This window comes from Myotis davidii, unplaced genomic scaffold (assembly GCF_000327345.1).
Source record: "Myotis davidii unplaced genomic scaffold, ASM32734v1 scaffold401, whole genome shotgun sequence".
In the NCBI taxonomy this organism is placed as follows: domain Eukaryota; kingdom Metazoa; phylum Chordata; class Mammalia; order Chiroptera; family Vespertilionidae; genus Myotis; species Myotis davidii.
This window is the reverse complement of record NW_006291020.1, coordinates 2,145,232-2,164,463: the sequence shown is the minus strand read 5'-3', so window position 1 is coordinate 2,164,463 and position 19,232 is coordinate 2,145,232. Positions and strand designations below refer to the sequence as shown.

The window sequence follows — 19,232 nt, the reverse complement described above, 5'->3', positions numbered from 1 at the left end:
CCCCTTTGCCCTCATCCCACCCCCAGCTGACCACCTTCCTGCATCGGCACAACCATTGATGTGATGGGAGAAGTGTGTCTGCTCCTATGAAAGGGCACTCCCGTTCCTTCCCAGCACCTCCAGGACTTTGCTCCCTCTCCTGCATCATTATTGCGTTTTCTCTTGAATTGTTCCTTTTGGCCTCAAGCATGCTCTCTTATTATCCACTGTCTTTAAAATTCTCTTAATTATCCCGATTCCCCTCCAGCCTTAGAACTTTGCTTCTTTTAAATCAGAGTCTTCAAAAGAGTCACTCACACATATTATTTCTACTTTCTTACCATCTTCCATTTATTTATCCACTAATTCCAATCTGCCTTTCAGCCCCCTTTTCCACAGAAACCTTTGTCGGAGTCACCAGTGACTTCCATTTTGACAAATTTAAAGTCTACTTCTCTGTTAGTACCTTACTCAAACTTTTGACCCAGTTGCATTTAAATCTGCTGCTCCTTTCTTTCTTGAAACTTTCCTTTCTTGGCCTTTGGACACCACTTTTGCCTCTGTACCCAGACTACCAGCTCTCGGTGGTTTTCAGTGATCACTGCTGATGTTTCTTCTTCTGTAGAACCCCATAGTCCAGCTCCTTTTCGCTATCGGTGATCTATCCCTGGGTGACTATGTCAGTTTCCATAGCTTTTAATATTTCTTCCAAGTTGATGAGCCCTAGACTCTTACGTGCAGTGGCTTATGGGACACTGCTTTCTGACTGTCTTTGGACATCTTTAGTTTAATGTGTCCAGACTAAAACTTAATTTAGCCTCCCACCTTTCCAGTCCCCTAATCAATTCCATCTTAGTTGTTTTATATCTTAGTAAATTATAATACCACTGCCCATTTGCTTGTTTTAACAGCCTATGACTTGTTCCTGATTGTTCACTTTCCCTCGTGACCCAGGCCCAGTCCACTATCAAGTCCGTTGGTTCTACTTCTTTCCCTCTCACCACCTTTCTTGTCTGCTGATTGCTCTCCCTGCGGCTGTTCATGCTCCCTTATCATTTATTCTCCGGGCAGCAGCTTTGTATTTTTAAAGGTTTTTAAAATGTAAACTCAGATTATATAATTTAGCTGTTTAAAATCCCTCAAAGAGACCTGGCCTGTGTGGTTCAGTTGTTAGAGAATCAGCCTGCACACCGAAGGGTCACAGGTTTGATTACTGGTCAAGGGCAGGTTCCTGGGTTGCAGGTTTGCTCCTGCCCCCGGTTAGGGTGTGTGAGGAGGCAACCAATCGACGTGTCCCTCTCACACTGATATTTCTCTTTCTCTCCCTTTCCCTCCCTCCCTTCCATTCTCTCTAAAAAGCAATGGAAAAAATACCCTCAGGTGAGAATTAACGAAAAGCAAACAAAAAAACACACAAAAAAATAACCCTCAAAGATTTCTAATTGCAATTGCAAATATAACTACAAAAGAAGGAAATCAAACTCCCACTGTGGACGTGTAGGCACTGACTTGGCCTGGCCCTTGCCTCCCGCTCCAGCTTTATCCCACACCACTTTCTCTGTCCCTGATGATCACTGCGCTCTGGCTGCCCTGGTTTCCTTTCAGTTTCCCAAATGTGCCACTTTCTTTCTGATTGAGCCTCTGCACTTAGAGTTGGAGAACAGTAAGTACCCAAGCTGAGAAGCTCTTCCCCTGACTTAATCATAGAGTCAACCCCTTGTTTCTTGGGTCTCAGCTCAAATGTCTCCCAAGGGAGGTCTTTCATAACTCCCCTACCTAGATTTATCCTTTTTTCCTACCTCCCTAAAAGTTTATTCTCCCTTACAAATAGCTCTGCTTATTTCCTGAAAAGTTCTTACAAAATTTTGTAATTTTCTTGCTCATTTTTGATTGATATGACTTTTTGTCTCTTACTAGAATATATTCTCATAAATACAGAGAGACATTATCTATCTTGTTCTTTGTAAGCCTCCCCCTCAAAAAATAGTCATTCTCTAAAGGTACTGTTAAGATTGTTATCTTTAAGCTAGAATAGCTATACTAGTGACCCGGTGCACAGATTCGTGCACATTGAAAGGAAATTAATTAGAAGGTGGCCCGTGGGGCGGGACTGGGTGAGACGGGCTGGACATGCCCAGGAGCCAACCTCCCACGGTCCCTCCCAGGCATCTGCAGAGTGAGCAGGGGTCCCTCCAGCAGGTGGGGTCCCTTGGCCTGGCCTGTGGGGATCCGGCCGAAACAGGCTCTCCAACATCCCCCGAGGGGTCCCGGAGTGCGAGAGGGCACTCTGCAAAGTTGCTGTCGTACAGGGTGTGGAACGCAAACGTGAGTGTGCAGTAACCAGGTTCAGGGCTGACAGCGCCCCAGCAACAACATAGCCCACGGCCAAAGGTGGAATCATGCAGCCCCATGAGGAACCGGGCTCCCTCCTCTCTGGTTTCAGCGTGCGTCACCTGAGAACCACTGCTGCCAAGTCACTGCAGCTCGGCAGCTCCTGCGTTGAGCGTCTGCCTTCCTGGTGGTCAGTGCATATCATAGCGACCAGTTGGATGGTCGGACACTTAGCATATTAGCCTTTTATATATTTATAGAATAGGGTATACTTAGCTCTATTTTAGTCTGTATAGTTTCAGCCCACTCCATTCATTCTGGATGTTTCCCATAGGCTCCCCAGTGTGATGTCATCTAGGGGAGATGCTGTGAATGGGTATCCAGTCATTCATCATTTTTGGATCCACTGTTTGCCCTCAACTATTCAGAACATATAAGACTACATTCTTTCCTACTTTGTTCAAAAATATTTTAAGGTAATTTACAGAAATACTTTTAAAAATCATTTTTATAAATGATAGAATTAGGACAAACAGAAATATAAGTAGGAAAAAACAAAATGAAGCCATGAGTGAGGTGAACATACCAAATGCATTACCAAGGAAGAGTGTATCTAGGGCAGTGGTTCTCAACCTGTGGGTTGTGACACCTTTGAGGGTCGAACGACCCTTTCACAGGGGTCGCCTAAGACCATCGGAAAACACATATAATTACATACTGTTTTTGTGATTAGTCACTATGCTTTAATTATGTTCAATTTGTAACAATGAAAATACATCCTGAATATCAGATATTTACATTACAATTGATAACACTAGCAAAATTACAGTTATGAAGTAGCAACGAAAATAATTTTATGGTTGGGGGTCACTACAACATGAGGAACTGTATTAAAGGGATGTGGTATTAGGAAGGTTGAGAACCACTGATCTAGGGGACCTGAGTAGACCGTGGTTAATTAGGAAAATAAATATACTCAAGTGTAATTTGAAATCAGCTGGTAGTACTTTTTGTTTGACTTCTTTACTCTTTGTGTACTTGAATTTTATTTCAAGTAGTCATGCCATTTGAAACCATATTCTATATACATAACCCAGAATTTAATCAGACATTTTGATTCTTATATTACATGTGGTCTTTTCTTGACTATTTAACAGAAGACTGGTTATATGATTAGTTAAAAACCAGAAAGGTCTGAATATGAGTTGAAGGTAGTTAAAATGAAATCTCCACAGTTTTATGTATTTCAAGGTAATTATAAGGTTTTTCTTCTTTTCTTGGTAATGCCAATCAGACATCACTTTTAGTCATTTCTAAACTAAGCCTGAAAATGTCTTCATTTTGTGTATTATTTGCAATTTTTCCCATGGTAATGAGGGAGTGGTACATGAGGCCATCATTCCAGCATAGTACAGCTTTGTTCCTTTTGTTTTATTTTAATCTAAATCACAGAATATGATTAGAAAAGGTGGTTTTGGATTGGATGGGTATCTCAGTACATACAAAATTCAGTTTGGGAGGCTCCCTTTGGGAAAGGAGTCACAGCAAGGACCCCTGTTTTGAATTAAATGGATCACTTAGACCAGGAGGATTTCATTTTGTTAAGATAGTATATGATATGGACTATGTGTGGATTCCTGCTTGTTTACAAACAACTGTGTCTACTCAGATTTACAAATCTATTTAGGTCTATGCAGAATCATTATAGCTGAATTGAGCTCTGTAGAAAAAATGTCTGGGGAGATAAGAACTCTATTATCAGAGCAAACATTTTAAAGCCCAAACATCCAGATTTCAGTTTACTTAAAGGGGATCGGGGTCTACTCAGACTAGGTAAGGCCAGTTATAGATTATAAACAAGTGGAAATGTTAGGTTAACAGCCACTTTGGGGAAACTAAAGAAGAGGCTACTTGGAAGCCATAAGTAAAGGAGTGACCAGTTCTAGGAGAAAGAATGCACAAGGACCACCTGGACAAGACACACATTGAGAGCAGGCAGAGAAAGCACCATGGAGTCAGATATAAACATAGCCCAGTGTCCACGACCAAAGACCACCCTCTGTATTGGAGAAGCAGGACATGTTAGAACCAAGCCGGCCTTTGTTCTCCTGTCTCAGTGGGAATTAAGGCATTAAGGAGACTAGCTTGGAGTCTTTGAGAAGAACACAAAAATAGAGAGTTAGTAGTTTTAGAGATGGAAGTACAAATTTTCCTTTAGCATTTCCTGACACATTGTTGAGGGTTTTTTTGTTTCTTATTATTTTTTAATTCAACCCAAAGGTATTCATTATAATCACTTTCTATTTTGGCTTATCTTAGCAAAACTAATTCTAAGCATTTATTTGCATTATAAATTATATGTTTGTGTGTGCATTTTTACAGGGGTGTAATATGTATGTATTTTACCTGCCTTTAATATGTCAAACCCACTAGCAGAACTATTTGTATGTGTGGTTGAAATTTTTAATTTATTATTTGCTTTTCCTAGTTAGCTATGTGTTGACTTCTTTTTCTAGGCTAATTTTTTTTAACCCAAGGGGGCAAAGAGCCACCATACAGCCAGCCTTAAAAGCAGGCAAACAAATTCTTCTTTCTAGAGCACTGGAAGCATTGGCTAAATCTTGATTTTCCAGGTTAGAAAGCATCACTGCTTGCTCCTAGGGCTGCTGTTTCTTTGCTGTATCACCCGTGTTCTAGGATGGAGACTCTTATATTCCCACAAAACATTTGGCAGTACAAAAGAGAGGGTTGGAAACAACCATGAAATTGGGTGAATTTTTTGGTGATTTTTTTCTGTTTTCATAGCAAAATTTGACAGATATAATCTCACTTCTTATGGCAATGTCTTTTGAAGTATAAAAGATAGACTTTATGGCTTTATAATGATGCTCTATTTTATATTGTAAAAAGCATTGTTATTATGCTGACAGTCAATCCTATATAATAAAACCCTAATATGCAAATTGACAGAACAGCAGAATGACCAGTGGAACAACTGGTTGCTATGATGCACACTGACCACTAGGGGGCAGACGCTCAGGAGCTGCCCCCTGGTGGTCAGTGCACTCCCACAGGGAGAGCGCCGCTCAGCCAGAAGCTGGACTCACTTCTGGCAAGCGCAGTGGTGGTGGTGGGATCCTTTCCTGCCTCCATGGCAGTGCTAAGGAACAGCGAGCAGGCAGGTAGTAAGGACCAAGGAGTCCTGGACTGTGAGAGGGATGTCTGACTGCCATCTTAGGCCCAGTGTGAGCAGGCCTAAGCCAGCAGCCAGACATTACCCGAGGGGTCCCGGACTGTGAGAGGGCACAGGCCGGGCTGAGGGACCCCTACCCTCTACCTCTAGTGCACAAATTTCAGGCACTGGCCTCTATCTAGTAAGGTATATGTGCCTACCTAAAAGGAAAGCACTATCTATTGAGCATACAGTTCATTTCTCAATGCATACTATCTTCTTCTGTACTGCAGAATTCTCTAGGAAGAACTAGCAGTGAGAGACTATGATGGTACTTGAATGGCTTGTGAAATAGCTGCCAATTGGCTAATTGAATAAAACTCTCTATACATAGATGACATAGTAATGAGAGGTTAGTATCTCTGGCATAATGAATTCCCAAAGTAATACACCAGTGTTTGCAGCCTCATAATGTATGTACAAGAGGCTGAAAGCTGTTTGGCAGTTTATATAATTTGCAGCCAGTGTCACAAGAAATTGTGTGTGCTCCCACCATCAAATCTTCAACTATTGACTCTTACCCGTGTGCCCCGCCGGCCCTTTGGTTCTGGTGGGTGAAGTTTTCTGCATCTGTCTAATACCAGTTCCTCCTCTCAGGGCAGTCCGTCCCCTTTGGTGGACTCAAGGATATCCTTCCTGTGTTTGCCACTTCTTTCCATGCATCATCTTTCTTTCTGCTCCTAATTCAGCATTGTCCGTTAGCATACAAACATAGGGATTATCTACCAAACTAACACAAACCATTCACCCGCTTTGTTCCCCATTAGCAAGACTTGGAGTATATGTGCCTTTTTAAAAAAAAATGTATTTTTATTGATTTCAGAAAGGAAGGGAGAGTGAGGGAGAGATAGAAACATCAGTGATGAGAGAGAATCATTGATCAGCTGCTTCCTCCTGCATACCCCCCACTGGAGACCAAGCCTGTAATCCGGGCATGTACCCTGACTGGGAATTGAACCATGAGCTCCTGGCTCAGGTCAACCACTGAGCTACACTTGCCAGGCATATGTGCCTTGATTCTACATCATTACCTTCCCTTTGTCTTGAAGCTGTTCCAGTAGTTTGGTCCGTGTGATTTCACTGAAACACCTCTAGTCAAGGTCGGCAGTGATTCCAAAGTACAAAATCCAATGGGAAGTTCCCAGTATCTTTTTTATTGTATCAGCAGCTTTGACACAACTGCTTACTCCAAACTCTTAACACATCCCATCACTCAGCCTACAGAAGCCCCTCACTCAGTTCCCTGTGTTCCTTGCGGGCTTCTCTTCTCACTCCTCCTCTTAAACACTGGAGTGTCCCAGAGTTCATTTCGTAGACTTCTCTATCATCACTTACTCTCTAGTCACATCACCAGTGACATCCAGATAACTTGGGGAATTCTAGACTGCCATATTCAGTCCCTACTCAGCTTCTCCACTTGGATATGTCATTTCTTTTCTTTCTTCTAATACCGCTTGCTCCTTCTCTGTTCTTCAGTGTTGCAATAAATGGCATTCTCTTTTTCCTGTTACCTAGGCCATCAGCAAAACTGTGCTTCCATTGCCTGTAAGGTAATCCCACATCCCAGTGCACTCTCCTGCAAGCATTTACCCTTGCTGTTCCCTCCACTGGGAGTGCCCTTCCTCCACACAGTGCATCCTTGAGGTCTTTGTTCAAAAACCACCTTGTGAGAGAAGCCCTTCCTCATGACCAGACACAAAACAACCCTGCCACACTCTGTCCCCCATTCCTCGTCCTGCTCAATCATTGCATTATCCCACAGACACATACATGTGTGCTATATATGTGTGTGTTCAATGATGTCTGTTTTCTTCTCAGAACATAAACTCCACATGCATAGAGACTATTTTGTTTACCATTTCATTTAATTCCAGAGCCTAAAGCAGTGCTTCACACATAGTAGGCACTCAGTATCTGCAGAATTTTGTGTACCATTTTTTTTAAATCTATGACCAAGGCTTCAGAGAAAGTTTAAGAAAATATTAAAGATTATGTACATATATTTGAGCATTAAAAAAGAAAAAGCAAGTGAAAATTCTAACATAAAAAGAAATATTTTAGCTGAAAAAATTTGGAATTTTCACTTTTTAAAGAGCTCTCCACTAATACATTCCAAGAATTGTTTCCAAATGTCTAACTTTTTCATCATTTTAATTGGATTTTAATTACTATTTGAATAAAATTAGTAGCATTTGTATATAGATTAGATGAGATAACTGATACTTTTTAGTTTTTCATTTCTTAATATCATTTTGTTGTAAAAAGAAATGAAATGAGTGAGGAGTGAGGAAAGGAATGTTTGTTTTAAAATGTTTTAACCTGGAGGACTTTATTTTCATTCTGTTTAATTAAATATTCTTAGAGAACTATATGTATCTAAATCATCAAGTTAAACAGAAGCATTAGGGTTTATAAGAGTGTATACTTTATCTCTTAATGACTGGTAATTTCTTTTTATATGAGTAATTTGTTTTTAGTATTCCTCCATGATACATGTGTTTAATTTATATCCTTCTCTCTTGTATAATCAGATTACTATTTTCTTGTATAATCTAATGTATAATCAGATCCTTGCTATTTTCTATTTTATTACTATCTTTTCACCTTTCTTTTCCTATCTGTGTCAGAATTTTTAAGGGGGCCTGAGATAGCTTTGCTCCGTAAGCGGCTGTACCAACTGAGGCTTAAGAAGGCTGAGCAGCAGAGGCAGCAGGAGCTGGCTGCGCCTTCCACTTCCGGTCAGGCTTCCCATGAGGGCCCCGCCCAAGACCCTCATGCTGCAGGTTATTAGCATACAGTGTCCTTACTTAGCTGGTGGAGTTGGTGTTTAACGCTGCTACTGTGTAGTAAGACGCTTCCCTTCCCCTTGGAAACAAAAGCTGATGCGCTTGCAGCTTCTCCTCTTTCTTGCCTAGGGTGGTGGTGGTCATCCCATAGCTCGAGAGACACATTGACAGCAGTATTTGCCAGAAGGGAATTTAAAATAATGCATTGTTTTATTTATATTTGGAGAGGGGTTATGTTTTTTGCTTTTATAGTCAATGAACTACTTTCTAATTATTTATTGAATTTTGAGCCTCCATTGATATTTCTGTTGAAATTTCCTATACCTTTAAATGGTATCTATGTATATGACTCCTAGCTGCTCCTCCTTTTTTTTTTTTTTGCATTAAAAGTTAACCAGTATGCCTATTCCCATATAAATGTAGTTATGCTGGATTTTAGAATTACAGTATTTTTGGCCATACTAGCATACTGACTCAGTCATCCCCTTCTGTAATTATTTGAACATTTTCAATACCTGCTGACTTATCTCTTTTACACATAATCAGCTTTCTGATATGTAGGACAGCAGATGTACTCCACAGTTTTATGGTCCTGCTCTGATGCTCTAAAACTCTGAGATAGTAATTATCTGTACCTCTCTTTTTCTTTGAGTATTTTACTGGCCCAGTTCTTTTATGGCAAGAAAGCTTTTGGTGCTCAATAAGCATTTGTTGAGAGAATTGATGAAAGATAGAGCATAAAATAATTTGTCAACTCTTTCCAGATGGATCACAGGTACTGCGTATCCTATATTGTCTTAGGTATTATCTTAGGTTCCATAAATCTCTGCTTAGGAACTAAAGTGTGTCTGCATTCTCATACTAAGAGATTATTATACTTTAGTTTACTACCATAAGGGATGATGAGTTTGGGCATTAATTGCTCTGATTTAATTACTTGGAGTTAATTTGCATATTGGTAGAATTGGACAACTTTTACTCTGTTTATTTGTTCCAGTAAGCACTCTGATAACAGAAGTCCATTATATAATGCCATGGTTGAATAAAACAGATTTAAATAACTGTAATATAGGTGTGCTGTTTTGAACAAATTCTGGACCTGATTTTTAATGCAGTCAGGCAAAGATGTCTCTGATTTGTTTTGTTTTTATTACAGAGGAATCTTTTCCTATACTTGAAACTAACAAAAAAATTTGATTAGGTTACAATCATGGCATTCAATAAAACATTTGCTATGACTTTGTGCTTGTATAAGACTTTAGCTAAATTATTTCAGAAGTAAAAAATAGGCAACATAGAAATCAATAAGACAAATGTCTGTGTGTGTGTGTGTCTTAAAAATACGGAAACTTAAGTGGAGTATAAAACAAAGCTGTCTACATTAGCAGGAAAGCAATTTGTTGTTTTTTTGTTTTTTTTTTAATGTATTTTATTGATTTTCTACAGAGAGGAAGGGTGAGGGACAGAGAGCTAGAAACATCAATGAGAGAGAAACATCGATCAGGTGCCTCCTGCATACCCCCTATTGGGGATGTGCCCAAAACGAAGGTACATGCCCTTGACTGGAATCGAACCTGGGACCCTTGAGTCCGCAGGCTGGCACTCTATACACTGAGCCAAACCTGATAGGGCAGCAGGAAAGCAATTTGAATGGAAGAAGGTTCTTTTTCAAATCAGAAAACTTTAGGGTGGTTATATAGTTTCTGTGAAATTAGATGCTATTTTCCCAACTCTTAAGTATCATTTTTAGTAAATTGTATCTAGTTTGGTAACCAGTATATTTGTGGGAATTTTAAGAAGCTGAAGCTGAGTAGACACCTTTTCAGTTATGAAGTTCAAAAACGTGTTATCTTTTCTTTGTTATTAAACAAAGTACTTGGGCTCCGAGGCTGACCACATGTACAGTATCAGAGACCCTTGGTGTTGCCACTCCAGGTGGGGTCTTCATCTATTTCAAATGCTTTTGACATAGCATTTGTCTACTCTGCACAAGCCCTGGGCTCCTCAACAGTGCTCTTTCCACATGTCACAGGAATACTGTTTGGTAATTACAAGAACCATTAAACTATGGGTTGTCATTTATTCCACAGGACAACTAATAAAATCTATATATTTTATTCAGTTATTAAATTCTGATATGAGGGGGGAAATATAACATTCTTTTTTATAGAAAACAAATTACAGAAATAAAGAATAGGAATGAAGTTTATGAAATTAAACAGGGAGATAGTTTTTATTTGAAAAACTATTATTAAAACATTTTGTTACAATTAGTGATTAAATACAATTTTTTGTATGTATATTATGGGCATTAAGTAGTCCATTCCTTCATGCTAGATGTTACTACTAAATACTTCTATCAGTAGAGAAAGTATCTAGATTTTTAACTTATTAACAATAAGCAATATGCAATTCTCATATATAAAATCTGTATTTTCTCATTATACCTTGATATATTTAGAGTATCAGTGAGTGATAATACTGTCAGTAAATGATATTTCTATTGTCTTCTCACCTATTTAAATCTTACCGATATAAGATACTCAAAGGAGACATTAATATAATATGGAAACCAAACAATTTTCACAACTGTAGAATTTCTGAATTATTACATTGTCTAGCAAACAGTTTATTCTCTTTTTAAATATAGGACTGATGAGAGTCTTTTGTGAAGGGCTAAGTGTAAGATGAATGTACCTAATTTCTATAGGAGAATGGGATTAAATCACTTGGTAGAAATAATCTACGTTTTAATGGGATGGGGCCTCACGCTAGTTAATGATAATCCCAGATAGAATATATTTATTTAGTTGGCAGTATTTCTTGGCAAGTAAAAACTAAAACATCATTCGAAGGCACCAAATAGTATCACCTTCAGTTTCAAAATTGCTGTTTAAAATGAGCTCTGGAAGATAGATGTTAAAAGATGTTTAAACAGTGATTTTTCTCTCTCTCTTTTTTTTTCTTTTCAACTGTGAACCCTTGTACCAGTCTCATATAGAAGTTCTAAGACAAAATATACAAAAGTGACCCCGTTGTGATTTCAGCATAAAGGAAGATAAGGAAGATTACTCACCTGTTTGCCCCTCATGCCTCCCCCAAGTCACTGCTGCTCCCTGAAGTGCATTTTGAAATCACTACTCTTAAAGAATTTTGACACCTATAAATGACAAGTCTACATGGCTAATTTTCAAACATTTTATTTTTCAGTCAGGATATGTTTTTACTTTATTTAGTGTTTTAAAAAATAGCATCTTTCCTACACTTTTTGGAAATACACCATAACTCATTTCTAGCCTTTCAATGATTTTTTTTAATCATACAGAAATGAATTTTCCTTCATCAGATTACCGCCTGAGACTTGGCTGAGATCTTGTCCCTGGCTCTATGACTAGATGACCTTGGGCAGGTCATTTGGCTGCTTTATGCCGCAGTTTCCCAATTATTACTGTATTTAGATAGTGTGACTGGCCATAATTTACAGAGATAGCATAAGGATGGGTTAGATAGTATAAAAAAGCTTTTATACTCCTAAGTAGAATAGTATACATAATAATGTACTATCCTAATCATAGTATGTTTCACTTGCTACCTCAAACGTGCTTTTACCAGGGCCCCATAAGGCTGATAGCATCTGGGGCTTTGATTGAGCTGTGTGTATATTTCTCAGACGAATGCCGCAAACAGCTATGGCAAAGGCCTTCAGCTTATGGCTGATCTTAAACCCAGCTCTTTTTTTCCATTTCAGGTCCCCTGAAGTCATGGGTTGCTGGCTCCTGCTCAGAGTGACAGCACCCTGTGGAGTCTGCTGTACTGGCCCGACCACCACAGAGCCCCACTGGAGCAGGCAGCCAGCCTAGAGAGGGTCAGGTAGGAACTGTTTTTTCACTTTATGGCACGGTTTTGCTGACTGGAAAAACGTAATTTTTATACCCCCCCAAAGGGTATAGAACATTGGTGATTATTTTCAAAAAAAGCTTTTCAAAACTGAGCCATATTGGAAAAAATCAGCACTTACCCGATCCCAGGCAAACAGGCTCTTTCCAGCACCAGATCCCCAGTGTCCGTGATCACAGTCACGTGTGGCGCTTCTCAGGTGGATGCACTCCATCCACGTTTTAGTGTTTATAGCATTGGCCACAGTAAATTTGGTATAATACTGACCTAGCCCTGCAAGCACTCCATAATGACCTTGAATGAGAATCCAAGCAAAGCAGTGATGATTCTCCTAGAACTTTACATATGAGGCTATGCTCCATAGTTTTCAGAACAGCTTCCTGTCATCAGTTTTCATTTAATACTATGTTTCTGAAACACAGGCAAGTGATAACACCATGAATTAACCCTTTTCTGTGAGCTACCTAAGTAGTTTACGTGGATTATCTCATTAAATCTTCTAAGAATAGTGTGTGGTAGCTACCATATCCATTTTACAGATGGGGAAACTGAGACTTAGAGGAGTTAAATAACTTGCCCAGCCTTACAGTGCTGAGGAGAAAAGCCAGATTTGAACCCAGGGAGCCTGGCCGGCTGAAGAGTCCATTATTTACCTGTTCCAATAATCTGACAGGCCATATTGTGCTTTGTAGTAAATTACTGCTGCACCATATGGTTAGATAATTATTTTGTGATGGTGCCTTTCAGAAGGTGTCGCACAGAGAGATGGAGTAGAGTACAGAAACTAAAGCAAGCAGCATTGAGCTAATAAGTGGATTTTCGAAATATAAGCTATTCTGATGTTTATTGAGTTATTTTTTAGAAATATTTCTAAGTAGAAGTCATGAGTATGGTATTTATGAATACCTAGTGGTATAAAAAGATATCACTTCAAATGTTTACATGATATGCAAATGATCCTTCCAAAAATAGCTGCAGGGCACTAGGATTACAAATAGAAGGGAAGCAATGGACAAGAAGGATTGCTTATTAAATGCTGGTCTTCAAGATGGGAGGAACAACAAAAGCTCCCTGAATATACGCAATATCCATGGCAGACTGGGAGACCAAAAGGAAATCCTGTTAGTTTAATGGTATCTGTCTTAACATAAACTTTGTTCATATTCTAAATCCTTTTAACAGTTTAAAAATATACAATTTTATGGAAATGACAGCATTCTAGATCCTTTATCAAAGTTGGTGGTTTTTTTTAGAAATTTATTCCTTCCTAAATTTTATTTTAATAATTAAGTAAGACACACTTCATAACATTTGTACGTTCTATAAGTTTATAGAATGAGCTTTTGCTTAAAGTTTATCTTGACCTTAAAAATAATAATATCATTCTAGTCTAGACCCTTCCAATAAGCTGACAGGCCATATTGTGCTTTGTAGTACAAAAATTAAAGATTTGTAAAAAGATTGCTTGGAGAGTTTATAAGGATCTTCATCATGAAATGAGAGCACAATAAAATGTATACTGAATCCAAAGGGATGGAAAATATTTCATAGGAGACATTCTAGGAGGATTTTCCAATATTTATTTCACTGACTCTCATCTTTATTATGCTTTTCTTCAAAGAATATAATTTGTTTTTCTGTAAAAATCAACTTATCTCTTCTTCAAAAACATCATAGGATTGTATCCAACTCTGCAATGGATAAATGAGAAGCAGTCTTGTAAAGGAGAGGAAAGCATGAAGAGTTAGGGAACCGTTTGAAGTTCTGTCATTCCTACTTCCTTTTTTGTGTGTGTGGTACAGATTTGTTGGAACAGAATGTTCTGATGAAGAGGTGATAAGTAAGGATAAGTAAAGCTGTTATTCAAATGGTGGCCATGCTCTGTCAAAATCTAGCAATACAAAAACGTATGAGCAAACCGATTATGTCAGAAGGACAATTTAAAGTTGATACAAGTGGTCCTAGCAGCAGGATTCAGACTTTTAAATGTACAGATAGTCAAGTGATATAAAGTTGCTGAGAATCCAGGATATATTGGAAAACTCTTTGCTATCATGTTAAGGACATCTTACTCAGAAGATCTACTTTAGGGGGCATCAGATGCCAGCATGAACGGGGACTGATCAGCCACGATGCTAGATCTTTGTTTTTTTAACAGAACTTGCTAAGTACTAGAGCTCAAGAGATTAGAAACTGGGAACCATTCTCACATTTAAGGGAAAGCTGTTCTTATTATCCACATTTTTCCTTTTCCTGTAGCTCCCCTGGAACACTGGAACCCAAGCCAGGAGTAGTAGCCACCTCCCACTATTCCCCAGTGCCTTGCTCAGGTTACCAGGTCCCCAGGATGGCCAGGAGGAAAGGAGAAGCTTAGGCCTAAAATTGTTGTGACTTGTTCTACATCACAGAGCTCATTATCAGAATCAGAATAGAATAAAAAATGACTAACTCCAGACGACTGCTCTTCCCATTTTATCATGCTGCCTCCCCTCTGTACCAGTGTTTTTCAAACAGTAGAGCTCATTTATAAAGTAAATTCTTCCATAGAAACTCAATGTATCAAAGAAAAAAATAAAATGTTCTTTTTGGAGCCAAGGTGAACAGCAGCATGAAGCCAGACCATTAAGCCACCTTCTTGCCTGTCTGTCGTTCCCCACCAGGCACCCAAAGAGGCCTGATTTTACAGAGTACAGATGTCCTATGCACAATACATCCCAGAGTTTTAAAGTTACCTATTTCTGTATTGGTAATACCCTCACTGAATATTTCTTTCATAAACATTTTCTTGTCTAACATCTTCACTTGAGCTTCCTTTTCAGCTCAGGGTATAACAAGCAACATCTAGCAAAGTGTAGTGAGCACCTCATTTCATGCTTGAATCCTCCAATCCAGAATAAATTCACCTTAAGGAGCTGGCAAAGGGGTTAAGAAGGACAAGGAGTCTACTGTTTAGTGGAAGAGTTAGCCATTTCTGTTTTATCTCCCTTGCCCCTTCTGCCTGCGCTGAGTGAATTTGATTAAAGGTATATGCATGAAAGTAGAAGGGTACTTTCTCAGCTCGTTCTCAAAGTTGCTACCTGCTTGCCTGGAATAACATATCCTAAGCACATGCCCTGCTTACTCACTGCCTGGGGAACACACCGCAGTCTTACTTCTGTCCCCACCCTGGTCATTTGTTTCTTAAGCTTAGATATGATCATGACCTTGCTGTGCAGTTGTCTGCTGCTTACTTTTAAGTGGAAATCTCATTTTTGTTTCAGATTCTCCTTCTTCTGTGGTTAACAAACAGCTCGGATCCATGTCACTTGACGAGCAACAGGGTGCGTGCAACAGGAGATGTGCTATGCCTGCCATCCATAGTTCTATTGCAGTGCATAGGCCAACCTCTCCCCTTTTCCAGAGTGTTCCATTTCCATTACGGTTTAAAAGTCAGTATTTGTGGGCTAAATTGCCCTAGGTGGTACTGTGCAAGGGGCCTTCTTGACCTATACAAATTATGTTCTATGTAAACTATGTTAATTTCTACCTTTGGCCCTTTATTCCAAATTGAATTCTCTTCCTATACCAGTACTATAATGGATATAAAGTATATCCATTTTTTATTCTAGGTATCTATCGTAAAATTGTGTAGAACTGTGGATGTGAGGTTAGCATATTACCTAGTGGGTAATTTAGAAAAGGTTATTTAAACATGGTAGTACTCTATATTACTAGATTGCTATAGTCATGATACTTGGCTTTATGTCTCACTTTTCTGGTGGGTAAGCTCTGGATAGCTGTAACTGTAAGGAATACAGTTATGAGTTACAGTCCTGAGGCTCCAAAGCCACAGTCAGAAAGGAAAGGACTTCCACCTCCTGCCTGCACTTTGGAAGCAGGAGAGGTGCAGAGTCAGCCTCAGAGCCTGGCGCAGAGCCTGATGAGATAGTCATTACAAACATTTTTCAAAAAGTCATATAAAACTGAGCTCGAAAGCCGTAAGCTTACTTGGCCCAGTGTTTCCACACGCAGGATGCCTCACTCACTGCAACCAGTATTGGGAAAGTGGAATATTGCTGAAGAACCTATTTGGTGGAAAATCTAATTTTAATTATCTCCTTGGAGAAATATTCAGAAACTAATTTTAAAGCAAATTGGAAAACTCCCATACTTCTAATTTTAAATTATTGTTTATACAAGTAGGTTTTATGCTACAGCTTTTTCTGTTCTGATTTTTATTTTTAAAAAAATATCTTTTTATTGATTTCAGAGAGGAAGGGTGGGGGAGAGAGAGAGAGAGAGAGAAACAGAAACATCGATGAGAGAGAATTATTAATTGGCTGCCTCCTGCACACCCCACACTGGGGATCAAGCCCAAACCTGGGCATGTTCCCTGACCGGGAATCGAATCTTGACCTCCTGGGTCATAGACCGACTCTCAAACACTGAGCCATGCTGGCCGGGCAGTTTTTCGGTTCTTGAGAATGAATAAGTGAATTGGTAAATTAATTTAAAAACTAAGAAATTAAGCATACTTTAACTTTATATATTTATTGTAGTGGTATTAATAATGAAGAATAATTACTTTGAGGTTAAATACAATTATAGTGGCATTACATTTTATATTTTACTACTGTTTAAAACTGCTCTCTAATCAAGTAATTTTTTTGGTAAGTATATCTGAATGTGAAGAGTATGTTACTACCAGAGAGTTTGTAGCCAGCTTCATAGTCTATAAAATCACATGGAATAATTTCCATGGAATTATATTAAATATCATATTCAATTTACGTTGGTACTTAATTTACATATGATATGGGATATGATGGAAAGAGACAAAGGACAGTGCTCAGATTTTTGCATCAATGCCATTTACTTTGGTAGACTGTTTTGGAGGCAGAAATCAAGATGTTTCGAGGGTTGTTGACAATGTGTGTCTTTTGGTCAAACAAGTAGAGGTGTTGTATGAAATGTCAGATGCTGAGTAGGTCTGCCAGAAGCTGTGCCCATGATAGACCATCATCAGTGCAACTTTGTAGTAAGTCCTCTGAGCAGAAATGTGCTAATGATGGACAGTTGAGCCAAGTAATTAAATCTTGGGCCTTTAAATGCCTTTTACATCCTTTAAAGTACTGGGACTTCCACATCCCAGGCTTATAATACCTGCAGATAACTTTTGCTGTAAGAGTTAAGCTTCCCCCCACTGTCTTTCTCACCTGGACTAATGCAGGTGACCCTCAGGCTACAGTGTGTTCTCTCCCAACAGCCAGAATGGACTTTTAAAAAGGTAAATCTAATCACGTCATTCATCTGCCTCACACTTTGTAATTGGTTCCTATGTCCTTCAAAGCAACCTGAGTCCTTACAGAGCCCCTACATGACCTGGCCCTTGTCTCCCCAGCCTTATCTTAGGTTACTCTTCCTCACCCTTATAAAGCTCTTGCCAAATAAGCTGCTTTCAGTGCTGTTTCCCCCTCAGATTCCTTCTTTTCCCCTCTACCAAAAATGCGTTCCCTTCAGCCACTTAGCAAACCACACTTAGATACCATTTTCTCAAAACTGACAGGACCGTTCAGTTCTCCCCTTTCTCTTTGATCTATTTTTCTTCATTGCATTTGTCAACATTTGTAATCACACACTTTAGGGATTATTTCATGCTTCTGCATGTTCTGTAAATGTTGTTTTATTCATAATATACTCAGTGTGTAGCACCACAACTCTTATACATTCACAATGAGTTATTTATTAGATGAGTGAATACATGAATTAATTCTTTTAAGCAGTGAAATGTTATAGAAATTATTTCAGCTTGGGAGAAACATGACCAGATTTATGTACTAGAAAGATCATTTTGGCAGCATTCTGAATGACTGATAAGGGAGTAAAATTGGCAACAGCAAGACCAAGAGGCTGTTGCATCAGTCCAGGTGAGAGGCGGTGAGGCGTCTGGTCTGAGATAGTGATAGTGGGAAATGAGAATCGACAGATTTCTTAAATATTTAAGAAACAGAATTAACAGGACTTTGAGATCGGCTTAGTTTAAAAAGGAACAGTATCCAGGTGTCTTAGAGGGTGATAAATAGTGATCCCATCAGCCAAGGTAGAGATTTCAGGGGAGCAGCTCCCTATAAGGGAAAAGAGACACGCGATTTTCTCCATATGTTGAGTTTGAAGTATCTTGGGATCTCCACATGGAGCAGTCTCATAGACGGTTGGAGGGTATGTGATTCTGGACGTCACCAGACAGGTCTGAGGAGGAGATAAAAACTAGGAATCGCCACTTTCCCGGTGGGAGTGATGAGATTGTTGGGGATAAGACAGTGAGTGAAAAGAGGAGTCTATGCAGGAGCAAGCAGAGAAAGAATCTAGCTCGGAGACGGACAGGAGTGATCAGAGAGACAGGAGGGGCAGAAAGGGTGCCATTTCCAAAGTCAAGGGCATCTGGTCAGTGGTGCCATGGGAAGCACTGGTGTTGGCAGTTGGCTGGTTATCGATTGCTTTGGCATTGCAGTTCCAGTGAGGTGGTGGCATGGAGCCAAGAGCAGTGGTTTGAGGAGAAAGATTTTTTTTTTTAAGTAGAGCCATTGGTCTGTAGGTGACTCAGTAAGCTCAATAAGGAATGAAAAGATAGAGGAAATGTAATATTTTCGGGGGTAGTAGGGGGAGAGGTGAGTTTCAAAACTCTAGAATGGAACAAGTTGTAGATTTAATAAGTTTTCTTTCCGAATATATCTCTAACTAATGGTTGTTTAAGCATATTTTAGACTGCCATACTTTTAAAGAAACACTAATGTATTTTTAATTGATAATTAACCCCAGGTGCTTTTACATGTTTTAATTTAATTTTCCATGGTAATAAATATATTTCTTTATTTGAGGTTATTTCCAAGGATAAAAATGTTACTAATGAAAATTTTTAAAATTTTAATGGCTTACTTCATTGAAAAAAAATGTTTTTCTTTCATTAATTATGAAAACATTATTGAACTGGTCGTTTGCAATTACTGTTTTTGCTTATTTATCTTGAA

At 39.0% G+C, this 19,232-nt stretch overlaps 1 protein-coding gene across 1 annotated transcript in view; it reads left to right on the top strand.

Moving 5' to 3' along the window:
* DCAF6 (DDB1 and CUL4 associated factor 6) overlaps positions 1-19,232 on the top strand; it is a 73,026-nt gene that overhangs the window by 25,905 nt on the left and 27,889 nt on the right. Inside the window, exons 12-13 of the mRNA XM_015564268.1 lie at positions 8,170-8,325; positions 15,486-15,545. Of these exons, the coding sequence (XP_015419754.1) occupies positions 8,170-8,325; positions 15,486-15,545 (216 nt within the window). The remainder of the gene's footprint in view (positions 1-8,169; positions 8,326-15,485; positions 15,546-19,232) is intronic.